The following is a 21,982-nucleotide window of genomic DNA, read 5'->3' as shown; positions in this document are numbered from 1 at the left end:
CTTGGAACAAGGGTGGAGCTAAAAACATGAATTTACGTTTGTAATTAGTTTTTCCAGTACAACCCAGCTGATCTTTCCAGCACAGCTCCAGCCTGGTGTGTGTGCCTTCCTTGCTAGACAGAGTCACTCTCCCACCCTGCACAAGCCCTTGTAAGCCGGCAGCTTGAGGCTCTCCAACTGAGAGCTGGCACTGATTCTCCTTAGCATATCTTCCAAACTCGTATACTCGGAGGTCAAGTGACCGCTGACAAGCGCACACCTCCATGACTTCCTCTCCCACCCCCACCCTGCACCCTGGCAAGATCACATTGAACTATTCAGGGAAAGTATTTACTGAATGCAAGGAGAATATGGCCCTTCTGCATTATTTATTAGGGGCTAGCAATACCCATCATATGTAGAATGTATTTGGACATAAATTAGTGATGTTAGGAAACACCAGTGGTCCCAAGCCTATTAGGGTCTCTGACACATACATGCAAACACATCACGGTTTTACCTTTTCTGTGAGGCTGATTATTGGCTATGAGACAACTTCACAATGAAAACAAATCTCCTTAACCTTTTATTTGCCACTAGCCCTCTGGGCAGGTCATCTACCATTGAGTAAGCCTTGGAAAACCATTTCAAATTGTGAATTTTTCTTATTTTTTTAAAGATTTATTTATGTTTGAGAGAGAGCGCATGGGGAGGGGAGGGGCAGAGGGAGAGAGAGTCTTCAGCAGACTCTCTGCGCTGAGCACAGAGCCCCATGTGGGGCTCGATCTCACAACCCTGAGATCATGATCTGAGTCGAAATCAAGAGTTGGACACTTAACTGACTGCGCTACCCAGGCACCCGTAACCTTAGCTTCTTATCCCCTTTTTCCTTCTTTTTCTATGAAGGGAAAAAGAATATTTACATTTACTAAGCACCTACTATGTGCCAAGGGCTACAGCTGGCCTCCGTTTTTAAAATTTTTATTTATTTATTAGAGAGAGAGCAGAGCGAAAGAGAGAGAGCACAAGCTGGGGGGAGGAGCAGAGGGAAAAGCAGACTCTACTGAGCAGGGAGCCCCACTCAGGGCTCGATCCCAGGATGCCAGGATCATGACCTGAGCCGAAGGCAGATGCTTAACTGACCGAGCCACCCAGGTGCCCCACAGCTGGCCTCTTGATGTCCGGAGTGGTGGGCGTTCGTATCCCCATTTTACAGATGAGGTAGATGAGGGAACTGAGGCTCAAGGTCACGCAGCTGATAACCAGGTCTCGGTGTCAAGCGGAGGCTTTTTATCGGACATTTGACTTTCCCTGGGCAGGAAGGCAAAGGTTTTCCTTGGCTTCTGTATCTATCACCACAACAATGCTACATAACACAGAACCGCAAAACCAGTAGCGGAAAGCCATAACCATTTGTTTTTGCTCTGGAGTCTGTGGGTCAGCTGGGCAGTTCTGCTGCTCCAGGGCCACGCTTGGGTGGTCTCGGCTGGACTCACTCATGCGCCTACAGTCAGCTGCCGGGGCCACGAGGCCCACTGACCCGGGCTGGCCTGGGCTTGTCACGTGGCCGCCAGGCAGCGCTCCAAGAGCATGAACAAAGCACATGGTTCCTTGAGGCCTGGGCTCAGAACTGCCCACTGTCAATTCTGCCACATTTGTTTGGCTAAAGCAAATCATCTGGCCAGCCCAGATCCCCAGCAAAGGCAAGCAGATGCCATCTCGTGCTGGGAGGAGCTACAGAGTCACGTTGCAGGGGGTACAGATATTGGGAAGGGAAGAATTGGGGCCAATTTTGCAATTAGTCTGCCTCAGTTCCCGCCGTGGGGCTGCTCTGCCCCCTTGGGGGCACCTGCTTCCTGTAAGCCTCCGCTCCCCGTCAAAGCCTGCTCTAGGAGCCTCTCCTCATTCACACGAAGGGACAGGACGGCTGCTGTGGAGAATTTAAAATGACTCTTTTCCCAAGGGGAAGGAGGGCAGTCAGTCTGGCAGGGGCTAAGTCTTCAACCCATCTGATTAAGCTAAAGCAGGCACCCTCAGCATGAGCCAATGCGCAGAGGGGAGTCTGGGGGTGTGGGGGCAGCAGGCCTTCCAGGGATCTTGGAAACCACACAGATGGATCCTTCCCTGCCTACACCTGAGATTGTTGCTTCTTGCGGATTCCCCTTTGGCATTGGCTCCCCCTTGCCCAGCCCCAAGCATCATGCTTTGCTGGTGGAGCCAGGACTCCCCTCCTCTTCAGGAACTCTGCTCACCTTCCTACCGGCCTCTGCAAGGACCTCTCTGGCCCGTGTTCTTGTGGTTTCCAGGGGGGAGGGTTGGAAGGACAAGTCATTTCCGCAGGACTCCAGGGTCAACCTGGCCTACACAGGAAGTTGGAGGGGCGGGAGGTGCTGAGTCAGGTGGAGTGGAGGAGGGAAAGCCAGGGCTGGGGCAGAGGTGGGAAGAGCTGCTGGATTCCTGGAGGACAGGGAGAGGCCTGAAAGCTCATGAAAAAGAAACAACACACTGAGAACAACACACTGGTTTTAAAATCCAGTCTGAAAGATCAGAGATAAGAGGAGAAGCCAGGGGAGGACGATGTTGGCACACCCAGGCCATGCTTGCCCTGCTAACTCCCTCAGTGCCTGCCCTTCCACCTTCCTCCAGCATATAACTCATGAGCGCCCCCTAGGATCCTTGCGAGGTTGTCCCAGAGCTCAAACCCTGAAGCTTCTTGCCTTGGGGGGGGAAAGAAGCTCCTGATTCCACTTTCCACTAGGTAGGTGGCATAAGTACCCCAAAAGAGGCACCTGCCCAGTGTGGGACTTTCCAGACAGAACAGATTGTGTATATTAACACAATTGTATATTAAGCTTACAGGTAACAGCCAATATTTCCGTAATTCTCTGCCCGCCAGAGGAGAGATGAACAGGTGTCACTGAGAAAGACAGCATCTGCCTTTGGTTTGGGACAACCAGTGAAATGGTACTAGATAGAGGGAGAGGCCCATGAAGGCAAATCCATCACCAAGGTGGGAAGGCCCTGGGCAGCCCTGTCCGGCCCAATGAGCACTAGGGAGAGGAAGGCACTGGGAGGCCAGGTGATCACACCCAGGTCACATAGCTGGGCTGTGCACTTAGGTCAGTGGGAACTGCCAGGCCCTGATCCATGTCAGCCTCTTCCTCAGTCAGTTGTTCAAGAAAAATAAAACTACAAAGTCTTTCGTTTCAAGTCTTAGGAGGAGAACTCATTTCTGTGAGACATTTTCCTTTCCTGTCAGTTGAGGCCGTTATGCCCCAGCCCAAAGGACCTTCCAGCAGTAACTCTGCAGCAAACCGTCGGGCTGAGTTCTCCGAAAACAAGTGGGAGTGTTTCAGCCCAAACAGGAGAGCTTGTCCAACAGGGGCCTGAATTCACGGGAACCCCCCCCCGCCCCCCGCCAAGTGTGAGAAGCTTCGGGGCCAGAGCAGGGGGGTGCCGAGGAGCTGACCCACTGACCCGGTGTTGGCTTCCTCTTACTTCATGGCTTCCCCGGGCACTAGGGAGACTGGGAAGGGGTCTCTGGGTCTATGTCCTCGCTCCAGTGCGAGATGTCACCGTAAGCATGTCCCTGAACCTTCACCGACTGTGCGATGAGAACCTACATCACTACCCACATTCCCGAGATGTTATGGGAAGAAGGCTGTGATGGGGTTCAGCCTCCGGCGTCGGCTCCGGCTCAGCTCGCTGGGCCAGACAAGAGCCCTCTCGTTCTACGACTCAGTGATGAGGATGCAGCTGTGGTGCGAGGTGGGCGGGCGCCTTGCCGGGCTGAAGCCCCTGCACCTGTGGGACCAGGTAGCAAGGGGAAGTGTGGTTCCAGGTTGACCGCGGCCTGTATCTGCCTCACAGAACCAACTAGTTCCGGTCCCCGTTCCTCTCTACACCCTCCCACACTCACGGCTGAGGTCACGCACCTGGGACACCACCCCCGACCCCGGGAAGACCAAAAGAGAAAACAAGGCAGGAGGCAAGCCAATGTTTGTAGAGGATATTTGCCCAGATTTTGTTATCAGGAGATTGCCATGTACCACTGTTTACGCAGAATCCTCCCGATGAAGGCTTGGCACCGGATGTCCCACGAGGCTGGGGTGGGGACAATAGTCTGGGACCTGAAGTGTAGGCAGGCACGCTGGTTCCCACGTCTCAGGAGGGGTCAAGGAGGTTTGTAAAAACACAGATTCTAGAACCCTGCCCCATATGGGTGAAAAGCAGAATCTCTGGGTGGTGGTGGGGGAGCCCCAGAGGCTGCCCTGCAAACAGATCCCCTCTGATGTGCCAATGGCGTGGGTGCTGTTTCTGTAGACGAGAAAGATAGAGAGAGGGAAGGACTGGATTCTTAGCCTAGGTCTGAAGCGGACTTGGAATGGGAGCTCAGGTCAATGGCTTACCCTGTCTAGGTCTCAATTTATTTCATTTTTTAAAAAGATTTTATTTATGTATTTGAGAAAGAGAGATTGAGAGAACAAGTCGGAGGAGGGGGAGAGGGAGAAGCAGATGCCCCACTGAGCAGGGAGACTTCACAGGGACTCAATCCCAGGACGCCCGGGATCATGACCTGAGCCAAAGACAGACGCTTAATGGACTGAGCCGCCCAGGCGCCCCTCGATTTATTTCATTTTAAAATAAAAATAATTCTGCCAGCTTACCTACCTCAGGATTCCTGGGGAAATGCAGTGAGAGGGAAGCTGGGGAGGGAGCACCTGTCCATGCTCTCTTGGACCTCTGCAGGTCAGCACCGTCACTTCCATGGGATGAGGAACACGGGCTCTGAGGCGTGAAGCCATCTGCCGAGGTCCCAAGGCCCTGTGGGAGAAGCAGCCGGGCTGTGAATCGAGGCTTGCCTGGCTCTGAGCTTTCCTTTCCCTCAGGGTGCTCCTCTGAGATTTCAGAAGTCGGGGTCCTGCTTGGGAGCCAGCTGAGGTGAGCGGACCAGCTGCATTTGCGTCTCCCGGGAGCTCGTGAGAAATGCAGGTTCTCAGGCTGCACCCCAGGCTGCCTGCCCCGGAGTCTGCATTTGAACAAGCTCTCTGGGTTGAGAAGCACAACTGAGGAAGACTGGAGATTGGACAAGAGAGAGTGTGAAGATAAGGGTGTGGTAAACGTACAGAACCCAACATAGATGGAAGACCCCGGCAGGGATGAGCAAGGAGGCTGCCTTTAGGGGGACGCGCCTGTGAGGAGTGAACAGGTGTGCGGCATCTCGGCCTTTCTGCCGGAGCTGCCGTTGCCCGGGAAGTACGCCTTCTCTGAGGAAGTCCGACCCTCCCAGAGAATGGGTTTTCAGGTGGAAACAAATTGCTTTCATCGGTGTATTTTGGGGTGTGTGTGTGTGCATATTTAATTTCAAAGGTACTATGATTACTTTTATCTTTAAAAAGAAAGAAGGAAGAAAATCAGGTAGAAAGCATTTAGCAAAGCGAAGTGTCTTCACTTCTCCTGTATTTCAGGAGTGACTCCTTTACGGCGAGAGCGCCCACTGGGGAGAAGGGCCGGTTAGGTGGGGGGACTTCGGCGTCCACAAGATCTTCTCTGTGCATGCTGGTCCTCAGGTTGAATTGTAAGACCCGTCAGGTGGAAGGCTATCCCCCCGATACTCCAACGGTAGCAGCTCCCCTGCACGAGATGCTCCCTGCAGAAGGCCACGCCCTGACCCAGGGCTCGGACGCGAAACTGGCAAACTAGGGCTTTGAGAAGTGTGCGAAGACATCCAGGCAACGCCCAGGCTGCTCGCCCTGGGGGACTGTCAGTCTAGCACAAAGGAATTCCCAACCCGGGCCCAGAACATCCGGTAGGGTGTGATCCCGGAAAGAGCGTCTCTGCTGCCTCCTTGCCTTTCTCGGGTTAGGTCTGTCGATGCCGCACCCCTGGGCGGGCTGAGCTTTCTTTCCAGTGACTTGAACAGGTGTTCTCATGTTTACAATCCTGATTTGTATGCGCCGTGTTATTTCACCCTTCCAAGTCTCTTTTCTGAGACCCGCGTCAGTCTATGAAGTGTACAGACCCCCTGAGAGAGTCCAGGCATCACGTGACCTCGGCATCCCAAGTATTCCATTATGTCCACGGCTCCCAAACGAGCCAGTGGGGAATATTACATAGACCTGCTCCCTGCCTTCTGGGAACTTGTCGGGTAAGACGGAGGTAGTTGACGCATACATTACTGTCCTGCTTAGGTCGGGCTGCTTCTGCCACCGTCAGTCCCCGTCCTCTTATATGGGCTTCACTGCAAACTACCCAAACTGGAGTTGGCTAAACCAACTTCTTTCAGCCTTTCCCTCCTCATTTTGTTTTTCCTTAATTTTTCAAAAGTCAAAGTCTGGAAGGAGGGGATTTGGGTTGGGATGATACCATCATTCTGTCACTTCTAATTTCATTCTGTTAACAATTTTTTGAATCACATGGGTAGAAGTTTTGACTTTGAAAAAATTATGCACTTTTAAGTTTTGGCTTCAGAAAGTCATTTCAGCTCAGCTGTAAACACTTCTAGAAGCTGAATATGAAAGAGAGGGACTGTCTGCCCAGGCTCCCGCTGGGGACCTGGAGTCATCACTCCCTTCACAGTGCCTGATTTCAGAGATGAAGAATTTTAAGGGTGTGCTGGGAGGCAGGGGGCTGCTACTGGTTGAAAACCAGACCGTGCAGAGCCGCCCTGCCGTTCTCCCCTTCCTCCCCTCTACACTCACTGGTGCCTCCCATCACCCGGAGACAAACCATGAAGGCTGCTTATTGACAGCTGGGCAATTCGCACAATAAAGTTTAACGGTTTACATCCCCTTGTACGACTCTGTCAATGTTTTCAATGGCTCACCTTTTCGGGGGCTGGTTCTCACACTCGTACTGACTCGCTCCTTCTTCTCTTTCCCTTCAAGCGTGCAAACGCAAAGAGCAAGAACCAAACAAAGACAGGAACAATTCCCAGAAGAAATCCCGCCTGGTGTTCACCGACCTCCAACGCCGAACACTCTTTGCCATCTTCAAGGAGAACAAACGCCCGTCCAAAGAGATGCAGATCACCATTTCCCAGCAGCTGGGCCTGGAGCTTACGACCGTCAGCAACTTCTTCATGAACGCCCGGCGCCGCAGCCTGGAGAAATGGCAGGACGATCTGAGCACGGGGGGCTCCTCGTCCACCTCCAGCACTTGTACCAAAGCGTGATGGAAGGACTCTTGGTTGGGCACAGGTCACCCCCAGACGAGGACAACCGACACGAAAGAAAACACAAAGGAAAAAGACACCGGATTCTTAGCTGGGGCCCTTCACTGGTGATTTGAAAGCACAATTCTCTTGAAAAGAAACTTCTATTCTAGCTGTAATCATAGGCCAGGTGTTCTTTTTTGTTTTGTTTTTAATGGCAATGGAGTCCAAGTGCAAGCTGAAAATTAATCTTTTTGAACCGGACATTGTCCTCTGAGCATGCTAAGCATCCCAGAAACCCAAATGGGGGCCTTCCTGGAGCGAGTTGATTTCAGTGTGGTGTCAGCCAAGCTCAGGATCTCTTCAGATGTCAGCAGTCCCACTTCGGGCCCTTTTGCAGTCAGAGTTCCCATGTGTCACAGTGGGAATTTGGTCTGTGTAAGGATTCTGAGTTTAGGCTCTCAAGATACTACCATGAAAGATTCTTCTAGCAACAAGAATGACCTCATTTGCTTTCCAAGTGCTTAGCCTCATCATACCACAGTACACCAAAGTTCACAGCCATAACATAAAAACATCAGAATGATAATTACTGAGCACAACTTTTAAATAAGGAAATTAAAAAAAAAAATCCAAGGACCTGTTTTTCCAACTCAGGCATCGTTCCATTGAATAGTTTAGAAAGCTTTAAGTTGATCCAGTTTACAATTTTCTTTTCCTTACCTCCTGGAAATCTCACGTGGTCTTAGATCCATCAAAAAAAAAAAAAAAAATCAGTTCTCTTGAGCTCAACGTATCAAGCACAACGTAGATAAACAGAGAAGTAAGGAAGGTTCTGGATTCACCACATCTGGATTTTCAAGACGCTGATTGTGAAGTCATTGGGGAATCGTTGGGAATATGGCTTCAAGCACATTTTGCAGTTTGCTACAAATTCTGTTTGTACATAATGCAGACGCACACTCAGGAGGCCGATTTAACTGTTACGGTACATGGAGCAAATGCAGCATTTTAAAAGATCTAGATTTTTTTAGATCATTGATGTATCTTTCTCGGTTATTAGTTACCTGGTTCCTCCTACTGTGCATTGTAACTACCACATGATTCATTCTCACTCTTTCAGATTTCGGTTGTTTCCTCATCCATCATTGGTAGGGACGTTTTTCGTGTTTTCTAGCAAGATAAAAAAAAAAAAAAAAAAGAAGTAATTCAAACCACCATATGTGTTAGTCATGAGGGTCATCTAGTCCCAAATCTCTTCCATTGTCGAATCATCCTTGCAAAACAGCTGAGTAAATCTGGAGAAAACACAGCACACCAAAGAAGCAGAATACTGCAAACCAAAGACATTTATTACTTGCCATTTTCTAGCCTAAAAATACTGTGATTACTTTTAGAAATCAGAAAACCTCTGCAATTCCAAATGGCATTCAGCTCTTGCATTTGGCTCACCATCGGGCTGAGCGGACCGGCTAGCCAAGCCACCCAGGGAGTGGCTTTGCCACTCCAGCTCTGGTTCCTGGCTGTCACCTTCCCACAGCACGCAGAAGAGCGCCCACAGAACTCTGGGAGATTGCAAAGGTCACGATGTGCATATTTACCAGTGAATGGCCCCAGGTGGGCCCCATGGGGGTGTTCGAAGCAAGCCAAACGCTGCAATGATTCTTTACAGACACTTGAGACTGACTTTTTTATGAATTACTTAATCGAAACCAAAGAAACTTTTTCTGCACCTACTTCTGCAACAAACAAAACTGTTCCATTAAAATGAATAAATAAATACGTAAATCAGTGAAAATCACCACCAACAAGAAGGAAGCACGCCAGAAAAAAAAGAAACAAAAACAAAAAAAAAACAGCGAGACACACTGTGCTTAAACAGACCTCTTGGGACATTTTTTGGAAGCAGATTTTAAAGAAAGGGTTGAGACAGGAACAGATATAAGGAAAAGCCTCGGCGGCTACTGCTTCATTTGACAACTCACACGGTAATCTTAAAGTTGAAGATTGTCTTTAATTTGTGCCTATGCAGTTTTTCAAAAGAACATGGAACAGAGCAACAGAAACCTCAACAGCTACAATACCAAAGATGAGGATTTCTCACATCTTTTGTTTCAGTTCATTATCTCCTCTTGTCTGGCTAAAATACTAATAGCGTCATTGATCTGTGTAAAGGTAATCAATTTTGTTTCTGAGCAACAAAAGGAAAGGGTCATTGATTTGATTTTATTGTTTCCCTTTAATTTTGCTTTATGGCTTTCTGCCCCAACGTGGAATCTCTCAAAAGGTTCCATGGACTCCAAGCTTAAGATGTTGGGATACTGAACTATTCTCTCTACTCCTCAGAGTACAGGGAATAATGTCACTTGAATGTTCTTTGCATCCCTTAGACTTGGTTCCTTCTATGTTCAGAGTCTCAGCATCAGGGGAGGGAAGGGGAGTGAGGGTCAGGGTTAGCAGTCTTGGTGACACATCCTCTCCTTAACCACAGAACCAAAGAGTTTATAGAGGAATCAACAGCCTCATTTTCATGTGATTGCTACATCCTAACGGCTTCATTTGGGGGTGGGGGGAAACATGTAAAAATAATTGCCAGTTTCTACTTTTCTATTAGCTTTTGAAAAGTCAGCTGTAAAGTTGCATTTCTAAAGAAAGAGATATATATATAATATATGAATACATATATAGATTCAACTTGACATTGGTGATAACCCCAAATTCTTGCTGTCCAAATCCATGTCTTGTTTTGGTCAAGTGCTTCATTTATTGGGCATTCAGTTCCGAATTTTGCTCATTTCTCATGCCATCCCAGAGTCCGTTTTCCACTGTGGATGATTTGGAGTACTCAGATTTCTGTGACAATTCCTGGGAAAGGTTGAAAGTCAAATTCAAGCACTTCAACATCTAACCTGTTGATAAATGGATTCGTGGTGCAAATGAGTTTTATTTGTATTTGGAGTCATCTCTAGTCTAACGCCTCACCCACCATCAAGGTGTGAGTGAGGTCTGTCCATGAGACCTGGCCCACCAGTGGGCCAGGGCCAGTGGGGAGCTCGTCTTCTGTAACTGCTGGGAAGCCTCGGTGGTCCAGTCCCACTAGCTGTGGAGATGAGGCCAGCCCCAAAATCTGTTCCCCAGGAGCTACCCTGTCCCATCAGGGTGTTGCCGATCCCCTCAGGGAGCAGATCCACTGAAGGGACTTCTCATCGGGGAGGTCCAGCTCCTGCTGCAATGGGCTGATCAGGTTTCCTCAGGGTGGTAATTCCCGATGTGTATTGACAAGCCTGTGTGCAACCACGGCTAGCACTGGAGTGAGGCAGCGGTGCTGACGGCGGTGGGGGGGGGGGGTGTCTCCATCCTGGAGGGAAAACACAGAGCAGGATTTGGGGAGAATCCCAGTGTCCTGCCCCCGGGAGCCCCGTCGTCCATGGTGCCACTTCCTTGCTCCCACCACGGGGGTCTCCCTTTGCAGGGCCAGCAGCCACACAGCTGTGAAGGAATGGGTGACTCTCCGTGGCTTTTGTATTTCATCCTACCTCGGGATGTGCCAGGACTTTTCCCTGTATCCTTTTGTCTCTTGCTCGTACCCCATGTCTCCTTTGTCAGACGACTGAGAAAAGAGCATACTTCAGCAGGGGAAGGCTCCCCATGGGTTGATACAAAGGAACTTCAGCTCGGCTGTTTCAACATGAAATCCTTGTGACTTGCGGCCAGCGTTCTGGAGATCGGATTGAGGGAGCAAGCCTGCTTGGTTTGGTTAGTGAGCCTTCGGCACACTAATCTCACCATTGGGTGTGGGCAGCCTCTGAAGATGTCAAAACCAAAAGAGGCTGCCTTTGTGGCCTGAGATTTCAAGACTGATAAAACCTGTTGTAGCCACGTCCACCCCCTCAGTGGTTCCGGGGACCTGAGGAGGACGTCCTAATGTAAAAAAGGCAAGAACTTCCCTCCGAGGACTTTGGTTAAATGTCTCTTACTGGATAATGTCATACCAGAGGGAGGTGCTTGCTTTTAGAAAATTATATACATACATGTATGAATACACACATGTATGTATCAGAATTGTAAGCTCTACAGAATTTCAATTTGTGAAAAATCTGAAAGAAAAAAACAAAATCCTGCCAATTGAAAGGCAATGAAATTTGACCCAGTAGGTTTCCTCAAGCGTTTTTAAAATTTACTTAAGTTGATAATTTCAGAGAAAAATAACCATTTGGACTTGGTTATACTTGAGGATCTGTTTCTTCGATCCAAGAACAATTCCAGGCACACCTCAGCCATTAGCGACAGAGGGGACAGTGTGAAGGGACAGTTCTGACCCAAAATTCACATTCTGGAGGCAACAGAAATCTAAAGGCTATTGAGTGGAAAAATAACTTTTCTCTATTCCTGTAGGGAAATAGGCTTGCTTTACTTTTGTTTTCAACATGATTTTGGTACTGGGGATATAATTCTTTCATTCTGGGAAAATTTTTAAAAAGAGCCAGTCTATTTCATTTTTAAAGGGAAACAGCAACAACAATAAAAACTCAACCCTGATATGTAAAGGCTTTTCCAAAATGTAAAGTGGTAGGTCGTACCACTTAAAGGTACCGGAGAGAAAAAGGAATGAAGGACTCAGCATGTCGCTTTCTCTGGAGAGATCAGAGCATCACCTCTGCATCTTTTCCCGCAGCCTCTTGGCAATTGTGGGCTTAGGAAATTTAAGCTAATTTTCATTTCTAGCTAAAATGAAGTCAAAATTCAGAAGGTACATCTGACACACGCACACATATATGCACACCTATATGCATTTTTGTAATTCAAACAATGATCAGTCATTTCATCTTACCTGTGCTGGGCACCCACCTTTTAATGCGAGTAAATTAAAGTTGAACAAATCAAAAAAAAAAAAAAACTCACTACCACCTGGTACAGGCGGGGACACTTTCCCACTTTTGAAAATGCTGGTAGAATTATCTAAGTGTCATATTACCATTACCAAAGTGTCCTGACAATATACCTTTGTGGTGAACTCAGATTTTCTGCAGATTGTATAGTAGGAATTTTTAAAAATATAAAAACAGCCTGAGTCCCAATGTTGTTGAAGAAGAACGGACTATATTAAAAAGCTGAGAAAAAGAGGTGATACGTGTGGTTAAGGTTGACCCCAAAGCCCAAACACAAGTCCTATGGAAATAACTGTCATGATTCTTAACAGATCAGAGATGATTTGTTGTTGTTGTTGCTGCTGCTGCTGGGTGATGCGGACTTGTTAGCCTAACCAGGAGGAGTGAGTAGGAAATGATAGAGAAAGAAGGGATAGAGCTGCTGCGCTTATAACTTTCGAATATTCACATGCAAGACTGGATAGCTTAATAATTTTGTACATTTAGCTAAGACCAAGTCACCTCTAAAACAACAGGAGATTCCAGTTTTCAAATAAGGCCCCAAAATCCTTACTAAAGGAAGAAGGGACGGTTCGTTGTATAAGTCTCATAAATTAATGACATCGGCTTTAAATATGGCTGTCCCAATGCCCATTTTCTGCCCATGATTTATTTCTTCCCAAGGGGGTGGGGAGGGGGGGTTGTTTTAGAAAGTCTCAGAATGTGTTATAAGATACCAAAATAATTATTAAAACAATATAAAGCCTTATGTATAGGTAGACACAAAGCCTATAATTGAGGCCAATGGGCTATTTTGCATGAATCCCACAGGGACCACAAATGCTCATTGGTCTCAGATACCAAAAGGACTCTGACAGTCTGAGACAGGCTAAAGCTACAGCCCAAGCTGTCCTTAGAGGTTTTTGAGTTTGGTTGAGGGGAATCAACCAGCTCTAAGACCTTGTTAGTGGAGAAAATGTGTATAGGAAAAAAACACGTTGCTAGAGGTCTGTTCATTCCATGGAAGCCTTCCACTCTGCTCCACCTTTAGCAGCAGACATTTCACAGAGCATAAACCTTGGTAGTTAAGTTTGCCTAAAGCTTATACAGTCTGTCAGCATGGATGTATACGGACTTAGAGGCATCTCTCGACATGTATTCTCATAGCTGTCCTCATAGCAACACACATTGCCTATGGGCGTCCAGACATCTCCATACATACATACTGTCACCTGTCACAATAAATGAGTTCAAGGGATCACTTAACATGTATGTGAGACTTCTACAATGTCCATCGCTTTCTTTATTACAACATGGAAAACTGAAGTGCAGGAAAGAAACAGTATCCCAGCAGCTTCACAGTGTACACTTGGAATTACTTTCATTTGGGCACATCCAAGATAAACTCAACTTTCAAGAAACCTTGGATATTGTTTAATCATCTGTGTAGGAATGACACATATGCTTGATGACTTCGGTTGAATAGCTTTATTCTGGATCTCTCATAACTACAGCTAAATCCAAAGACCTGGAAAAGGACAAGAAAGAAAAAAGAAAAAGGAAAAAAAAAAAAAAAGAAAAAAAGAAAAAAAACACACGAAAAGAAAAAAATAGCAAAGTGCAAACTCATAGGAGAAAAGCAGGCTCTGGTTTCCAGGGTTGAGACAATGGGATGTGGTGTCGTGGGGGCTGCACCAGCGAGAGGGGGACATGGGGATTTTTTTTCTTTGTGCTTGTCACATCGAAATGGTCTTTATGAACGTGAGGAAGTTTTAGAGGTTATGATTTCCTGCTTTATTTTATTCAGACTATCGAAAAGAGGCTATACATTTTGTCCATCAAAAAAAAAAAAAATGAAGACCATCGAAAACATTTTTTTCCCCTTGTCTCTTTGGGTTATGACCCAACAGGCTATGTACCATTAATGTAATTAATTTATTTAAATTAGTTTCTAGCACACAAATGTATAGGATTTTGGTAATTAGCTCATCATCTTAGGTTGATTTTACTCGTGCTTATTTATCGAAACATAGACCAATGGTGCATCAGAGATGCAAAATTTCTCTTAGAATTTTCTTGAAAGATGGTTTGCTTTATAAAGCAGTGAAATTCTGTTACAGACAGGGAAAAAGTACAGGTTACCAAAAAAAAAAAAATCAAGGTATTTTTCCGTCTTGAATTAACTTTGAAAATAGTTTAAATAATGATTATTAAATTATTTAATTTAAGTTTGCAGCCCCACCTGGTACCAGGCAAACGTCACCTTTTAATTATCGGGGCCCTCAGAGCCTTCCTATCGTAACTTATTTATTTAACTTATTCAGCACCTACAAAAGGTGCACTGTAGAGTTTAGAGTTTTTATTTAAAACAGTAGAGAGCACTGCAGTTTGTCTGCTGTCAGAACAACAGAGCAAAGTCTGTGGACGAGCAATGACTATTCAACCCGAACCTGTGCGTTCAGAAAACACATGTCGAGACCCTGCTTCACCAGCCTGGATGTCGGGGCTTCTTTGCAGAAACTGGAAAAAATAAATAAATTTTCAAAGATCATAACAGCAAAAAGAGAGAAACCCTTACACTAGCTGCTTCCAAGAATGAACTCTGTGTGTAAAACAACAAAACAAAAAAGGGAAAAAAAAAAAAAGCAGAAAAAAGAAAAAAAAAAGGAAAAACTTTCTATTTCTAGTGAGAACCAAAGAAGGCTACCTCACTGACTTTTTCCATTTGTAATTTTAATCGTGTTGATGACACCAAAGATACCAAAGATTTCTTTCTCTGTGCGGTCTGCATTTTGCTTGTGCTCTTTTATAATTTGAACTATCCTCTCTGACATATGGTATGTACAGCCACAGCTCAGATACCCCAAAGAAATAATTATCGATGTGATGGTGGCTGCTAATTTGGAAAGGGATATTTTCTGTGTTTCTCTCGTTTGTTCGCTGTCCCCTGCACACGTTCAGGATGCAAGTTCAGATGCTGCTGTAATTGGACTCCTTAAATTCCAATTCCAAATTGGTGAAGAAGACTGGTTGGAAGGGGCCTTCGGTTTTAGCCGTGACCTCTGTCCCTGCTTCGGGCTATCACGGCAAAGATTTCTAATGTACTGAACCACAGAAATTCTGATCATTGAGTGAAGGAGCTGGAAGGGGCCTCAGGAATCATTTAGTCCAACCCCCAGAGGCCCGGAGGAGTGAAATAGTTATCCAAGTCAAACTACTGTCTAGAGGCAACGCGCAGACAAGCTCCAGGGCTGTACCCACTGCTCGGGGCTGCCTCTGCGTGAGATGGGCCACGTGCTGGCAGAGGGGAAGGTGGCAATCCTTTAGCAGTGAGCGGGGCCTGGGGCTTATCACTTAACATTTTCACTCTATAGAAGTAGCCGTGGGCATTTCCAACTCTGTCTGGTTAGAATCTCAACCTAAAGTCACATAGGATCAGTTGCTTGGAAAGGTGGCCAGTCGGGCAATAGTCAAGCCCGTAGAGGGGTTTTTACCCTGGAATTATGCATCGATCCGTGTGACCACCATTGAACCTCTGCACGACAAAGTGTTGCATATATAAACATTTAATTCAGCAAGAAGAGAAAGTTCCCTCTTGGTCTGTTGAGTTTCATTATTATGGATATTTTTAGGTCCTATTTATCAGAGAAAGGGAATTTGATCACTGCACATGTGACAGTGACGCTGTTCAGCTTTTGTCCTTTTCTTCTTGACTTGTGGGTGTAAATGCTTTGTTTCCAGGCCAGCTCTGTATTTATGAGAAGTTTAAGCCTTACATCCTTGGGTCCTTAAGGATTTTTCATTGTAAATGAAAGATGACCCTAGAACTTCAGAGAATTGGATGGGCCACTTCAAGAAATGATTACTTAAAGTTGCTTCTCTCTTCCCTTCTTACTCATAAAATTAATTGGTCTTCTGTAAGTTTCTTTTGATTCCATTAAATGATTAAATCACTATTAAGATCCATTCATCAGAGTGATTTGTATGTTAGCCAATGAATCATTCCAGCTTTGACCAGATGGGTTTTAGATGTCTGCAAAGACCCACCTCTAGTCTGTATTTATTGAGTACTAATATTTTTCACTTCGCATTCTATAGCTACCTTTGAGCTTTTTAAGAGACCATTAGACAAAGAAGCTAAGAAGGGAAAAGACCAATCAACCCACTATCCCATGCATCAAAAGACTAGCTAGTAGAGGAATTTAGAAGCCACACTGACAGCCTGGGAGACACATACCCCTTTCTGCAGTTTCCAGTACAGACAGAGGTGAAAGTTCTCTCTTGTCCAGACAAGCTCCAAGCTCCAACTTGCCCCCCCCAATACAAGATAAACTCATAAGGCCTTCCTTCCAAACAGCGAATGACTTTGGTTTTCTTCCCAAATTCCTATTAAAAATAGAATCCTCAGAATACCTGGGAGACATAAGAAAGAAGATCTGCTGGGGGGGCAACAGAGTGCTCCCCTAGAAGCAAAACAAACCCCACCTTCCCCAACCGCCCAGCCCCCACAAGAGGGAACCTAGAGAGAGCAATTGCAGCCTGAACACAGAAAACATCCCCGATTGGCAGACCCCTCCTCAGCAACCCCCCTCAGCCTCATGCTTCACTTGCAAAGTGTGACATAACCACGGGACGAGTGCCTTGCTTGAACCAAAGCAACGATTTAGCCAGTCTGGACCTCTCTGTGCTTTTTTTATCCTTCCTGTGAATACCTCAGCTTCAACTGGGCCTCCATACAGTCAACTGGTGGGCTTATTGTACTGTGGTGCTTTGCAAAGCAACCCTGCAAAGAACAAGATTTGTACTGATACCAAAGGTTCTTTCTCTCTGTCTCCTCCTTCTGCCTCCCCCGTTCTTGTCCCTTTTCTAGTTTTTCACGGTTCCAAAGCTTTAATATGAACCTGGGCATGTTGGCAATGCAGACCGCGCAAATCCTTACCGAATTTTCTCAGATATACCTCATAGATAATAGTGTTTAGAGTAATGTTATTATAGCGTATGTAATAAATTATTCACTGTTTCTTTTGGTAACTGTGATTTAAAAAAAGAAAAAAGAAAAAAAAGCTTTATACGTTTTAGGTTGTGCTTTTGTAATAGACAAAAAGGTGCGCTTAAAAAAAATGTATGTTCTTTTTTTTTTTCCCCTTTGGATTTTATTTATTCTGGATTGGGGAAAGTTGCAGAATGAGCCCAAAGTTTACAGTTTCATATTTTGCTGAAGAAACAATCTGTGTTCATTTGCTCTGTTGAAAAAAAATTATTTTCTACATTTGTGCTACTTGGTCTGAACAATTAATTGTTCTGTGTTAACAGTGTAGTATTATAATTAGCAACTGCCAATCAGTGCTATAATTTTATGCATGAGGCTAAAAATTTAGCAGTGTGATGCATTGTGGTCTTAATAGCAACATTTTTCATTTTGAACTAGATCTTCCCCTTTGGTTCGATGGACTTTATTTATGCATGGGTGCCGAGCGTTTGTTAGCCGTTGTGGAACAGTTGTGTATACATTAAACTGTGAAAATGTACACAGTTCAGCCTCAGACATTGGTAATATTGGTTTTATTGGGAGATGTCTCACCTCAAAAAATACCTTTTCGTCTGTTGGGATTTCAAAATGAGTCCAAATGAATCGAGTTCAAATTTTAGGAGAAAGGTCATTCCAAGTTTGAGTTACCAACGTGCATTCCACAAATTGGGATCCTCAGAGCCCAGCAGTATCGCTGTATTCGAGAGGGGTTTGGAAACAAGGAAAAAACAACTCAACTCTGCAATTTTAATCTCCTCGAAAAGGAGCCACTTTGGCTTTATGTCCATGACCTCAGACCTAACTGGCCGTGTGTATGAAGATGTGAAATCATCCGGCCCTAGCTTCTCCGAGATCTCTGCTTGGGAACGGCCGCTTTGTGCTTAGTTTCTTCCGGTATTTTGTGGACAGGTCAGTTCTCAATAGCAACTCAAATGGTGTCAATATCAGTAATTACTCTGGGCTTTTTGGTCCCTTCTTCTGGACAACCCCACCAACTGTTCCAGTGATTTAGGCAAAAATAGATGGCCATTCCCCAAAACATCCCCTGTGCAGTCATCTCATGGTTCTTCCTCTCGAGGGTCAGAGGTGACCCTGTTTCCCACCCGACAAGGTTTCGCCTATCCTAAAGGGAGTATAAGAAGTTTTGAATCCCAGTTTTGGAAAACCAACTTGGTTTAAACTCCCCAATTATCTGAGGCTTCTCTATCTCAGAAAGTATTTTACAGTTGCAATGGATTGGGCAAACTTGTTCTTTCTTACATTTGGAGTCTGAAACTCATTCTCAAGTTTCATACCGATTTCCCAAACCAATGTGCTTGACTAAAGCCAACGCAACTGCCCAGCACCCTTTATTCTGCGTAGCCGAGTGCAGTCTGGGAGACAGTGGTGGGAAGGCAGCAGTCTGCTCTGCAAAATATCAGAGGTCGCTGACAGTAGAGCATTCACAGCACGGTCAATGAGAATTTTGGGGAATGCGCTTTCATTAATAATAGAAACAAACATTTTTTTATTTGGCCTTATGCAGTAGATTGTGATCATGAAAGCCTTGTAATATATAGTCTTTTTAATTTTTTTCCCCTGATTAATTTGCCAAAGATGGGAATGGATACCAGAATTTTAAGTTGGCTTTTGTAAGACAGTTAATGATTGTAATAGTGTTCGATCTTCCAGAAAGCTTTATATGTTCTTCCGCAATAAACCAAATAGAAAATTTGTTTCGGTCGGTAACGTTCTCCTCACACTCACAAACCCACAAACTATTCCTCCTGATACAGATACTGTAATATCTACTAAGTCCAAATGCATTTTCAATCCAAAGTAAACAGAGGAGTGTCTGAGACATGAGCGTGCCCAGCCCTTTTTATTACAAGCAATGCATGGCTCTGGCTCACTGGGATTTGCCAAGACTTGTCTTATGAAACTCAAGGTATATTTTGTTATGCCATTTATTGTCCTTTTTTTTTTAAAAAAGAAAACTTTTGTGGAAAGTGATATGTTGAATCAAGTGTAAGCTGAGTTTTCCAGACAACTGACGTAGCTACATCGTGAATGTTATTTTGTTATTAAAGGGTTTTTACTCAATGCTTTGTGCCAGTGGATGTCCTTTCCTTGGAGACACAGAACTATGGGATTCCCTCAGCCTGGCCTTGATTTCGCTTCTGCTGTCATGGGGGAACATGGGCCTAGCCTGGGACATTAAGGTCATGGGCTAGAAAGTAGATTTGGGCACTAGGAAGAGATCTCCCTGAGTGTCACTTTAAAGAGAGCTGGGCCCAAGCTTGCTAACCTTACTCTCTCTCGACCCCAGCACTTCTCTGAGATCCCTTGGCCTTGAGCACATGCCAGCATGAAAGCAGATCCCAATTCGTACAGGAAAGGCAAGGAAGAAAAAAATAGTAATCCCGAATCTTCCGTGGCCCAACGGGCACTCCTCTCTCCCTAAGCTGGGCTCTACCAGCCAAGACCGTGGGGGGACCATCTAGGTGGCTTTACCGTCTTGACTACTGCAAAGCATCCAGGTCCCCACAATCCAGTGGGGCTCTTTCAAACCAGAATCCCTCTTACCACTCTTCCTCTGCATCCTGGTTTAGCTATTTTATCTATAACTTTGGTAGACAGTTATTTGGAAAACAAAGAAAAGTAGGACCAGGTTTTTCTGTAGTCTTGTTTCTAATTTGTATTTTAGCTATTCCCAGTTCTTTGATTGGGAAGGATACCAGAGGGAAAAGGAGACTCCACTGCCTCTCTGAGCCTCACTCTTCTCTGAGGGAGGCGGCTATGTACATCGCCCATGCTGCTGATCTTCCGTGGGGGGCAGGCTGAACCACAGCTGTTGAGTCAACCAAGAATAGGGCCTGGTAATGCCTGTTGTGTCTCTTCTTGAAGGTCCTACTAAAAAAAAGAACTTGGGGTTTTCCCCATCTTCCTTGCTTCGACTCAGTCTGGCATTTTGCCTAAGAGTCAGTTTGCTCTCTAGGAAAGTTTTTTCAGATTATGACTGCCTAGGAAGGAAGTGAACTTTTTTCAGATTATGACTACCTAGGAAGAAAGGTGAAGTATTCAAAGACTAGCTATTGGGTCAGTAGTCATACCATTAACAGATATTTCCTTGAAGGCAGAATATCATTTCCTTTCTTTGCTATGTCATTTTGTGTCGAAATGGTGCCAGCAAACTTTTTACTGTGCAAAGTTGTAAGACATCTGCCAAACTGGAATTCCTGAAACAGGAAGACAACTTTCACACTAAAAAAATGATAGAGAACATCTAAGTTTGTCAGGCAGGGACTGAGATGACGTAGGCATAATCTTGGTACTGGTTTTTCTTTTAATCCATATCTCCAACCACCAGATCTTGTTTTCCACTCCCCCCGCCCAATCCTGGACAGTTCAGGCCTTTCTCGCCCAGTCTAGGATGCCAAACAATTTTATGGACAAAGATCATTAGGGATTGACCAACTTTTCAATTAGTTCTCTTCTCCATCCTTTGCTTTTCTCCAAGAAGGTGTTTTCCTGGACTGCAGACAAAGAGCCTGGCCGATTTTTTCCCTCTTTCCTATTCTAATAGTTCGATCCAAATTAACATTTTATTAGTACAGGTACGGTAGACTCTTTCTTGGTCAATGAATTCTTAGTAAAGAAACTATCCTGCCACCAAAGTGAATGAGAACAAGTTCTAATATCTTTTCTTTCTTGGGTTTTTGTTCTTAGGATTGAGTGAGTCCTATTTTCTTACTTCGGGCCCTGACCTCAAATACGTTGATTTGGGGGATTAAAACACCTTTTAATTTCACATGCTGGCTTGTGGGACTTGAATCCTTTGCAATCTGTTGGTTGCCTTATGGTTTTAAAGGTGACTAAGATGAGAGAAGGGAGGAAGAGGAAAAGAGAGAAGAATTAGCCCCAGCTCTATTTAAAGTTTTAAAACGTAAAGAAGAGACCTATAAAGCCATGGGGAAATGACTGTAGAGTGGTTAACACCCCCGTACTCATTCAGAGCCCATGGCTTCTAGGTCAGCTCTCTCAGAAACCCAGTCCTGTAGTAGAAACCCAACTACCTTTCATAGGTCTCTACCCAGATTCCAAAACGACAAGAGACCAAAGAGTCACATGCACACCTCTTGTTCTATTTCCTTGGTTTTTCAGCTATTATCTCCAAGAAGATCACAGAGGAAAGCTTTAAACTTTATTTTTAATCAATCCCTTTGACATCACCTCTTATATTCAAAAATCAGGAAAACACACCCCTAAAATTTGCACTCCCTTCTGTTTTGAAAAAGAAAACCCACACGCTAGTTAATCCACGTTCTTATTTTCTTTATACCCCGAGCTGTATTTCCAAAGCATATTATAACACAGATTTCACCCCATCTCAGACATGTTGTCAGACTGTGCTGAAAGATGTTCCAGGGATGGTCAACAGGGTCTATGTTCAGTGACCGCCCTGAAATCCTGGTGGGGATGCGGATCACACACCGTTATCAAGGGGCTGCTCACCCCTTGATAAGCTCCCAGTCCTTTGGAAGATTTCTTTGAATGTTAACTGCATTTTCAATTTTGCTCATTTCCCACCCTGATGTTTTGTCCACAACATTGCTTACACTGGATTCTATTTTTATTCCTATCATTAAATGGTAGTGCTGTAAATTCTGCAATTAATGTCAAATAAACTGCTTTCATTCATTGACCATGGCTCAGTTGGCTTCTTTCTCTTTTCATGGAAAGGATTAAGCATCCTTCTCCTATTGCATCCCATTGTAGTTTCATAAAGAACAATAAAGTTGCTTGGCTTAGTAAGATTGCAACTCCATTACCTCTCACAGGGTGCAAGGCACATTTTATAATCAACAAATCTGTCAACCATGTTATCAACCACAAAAGATTAGGGATGCCCTCTAAAGACTGCCTTATTCTTAGCCCATTAAAACATTAGAGATGACCTATCCTAACTTTGTC

General features: G+C 45.1%; 1 protein-coding gene across 1 annotated transcript in view; it reads left to right on the top strand.

Annotated features, from left to right (window-relative positions):
- ONECUT2 (one cut homeobox 2) overlaps positions 1-21,713 on the top strand; it is a 57,548-nt gene extending 35,835 nt beyond the window's left edge. The window contains exon 2 of the mRNA XM_026496380.4: positions 6,867-21,713. Within this exon, the coding sequence (XP_026352165.1) occupies positions 6,867-7,153 (287 nt within the window). The 3' untranslated portion in view covers positions 7,154-21,713. The remainder of the gene's footprint in view (positions 1-6,866) is intronic.
- Positions 21,714-21,982: the final 269 nt, after the last annotated feature.

The sequence above is a fragment of the Ursus arctos genome, unplaced genomic scaffold, assembly GCF_023065955.2.
Source record: "Ursus arctos isolate Adak ecotype North America unplaced genomic scaffold, UrsArc2.0 scaffold_17, whole genome shotgun sequence".
Lineage (NCBI taxonomy): Eukaryota > Metazoa > Chordata > Mammalia > Carnivora > Ursidae > Ursus > Ursus arctos.
Note: the sequence above shows the minus strand (reverse complement) of the source record. Positions and strands in the feature narration are given on the sequence as shown.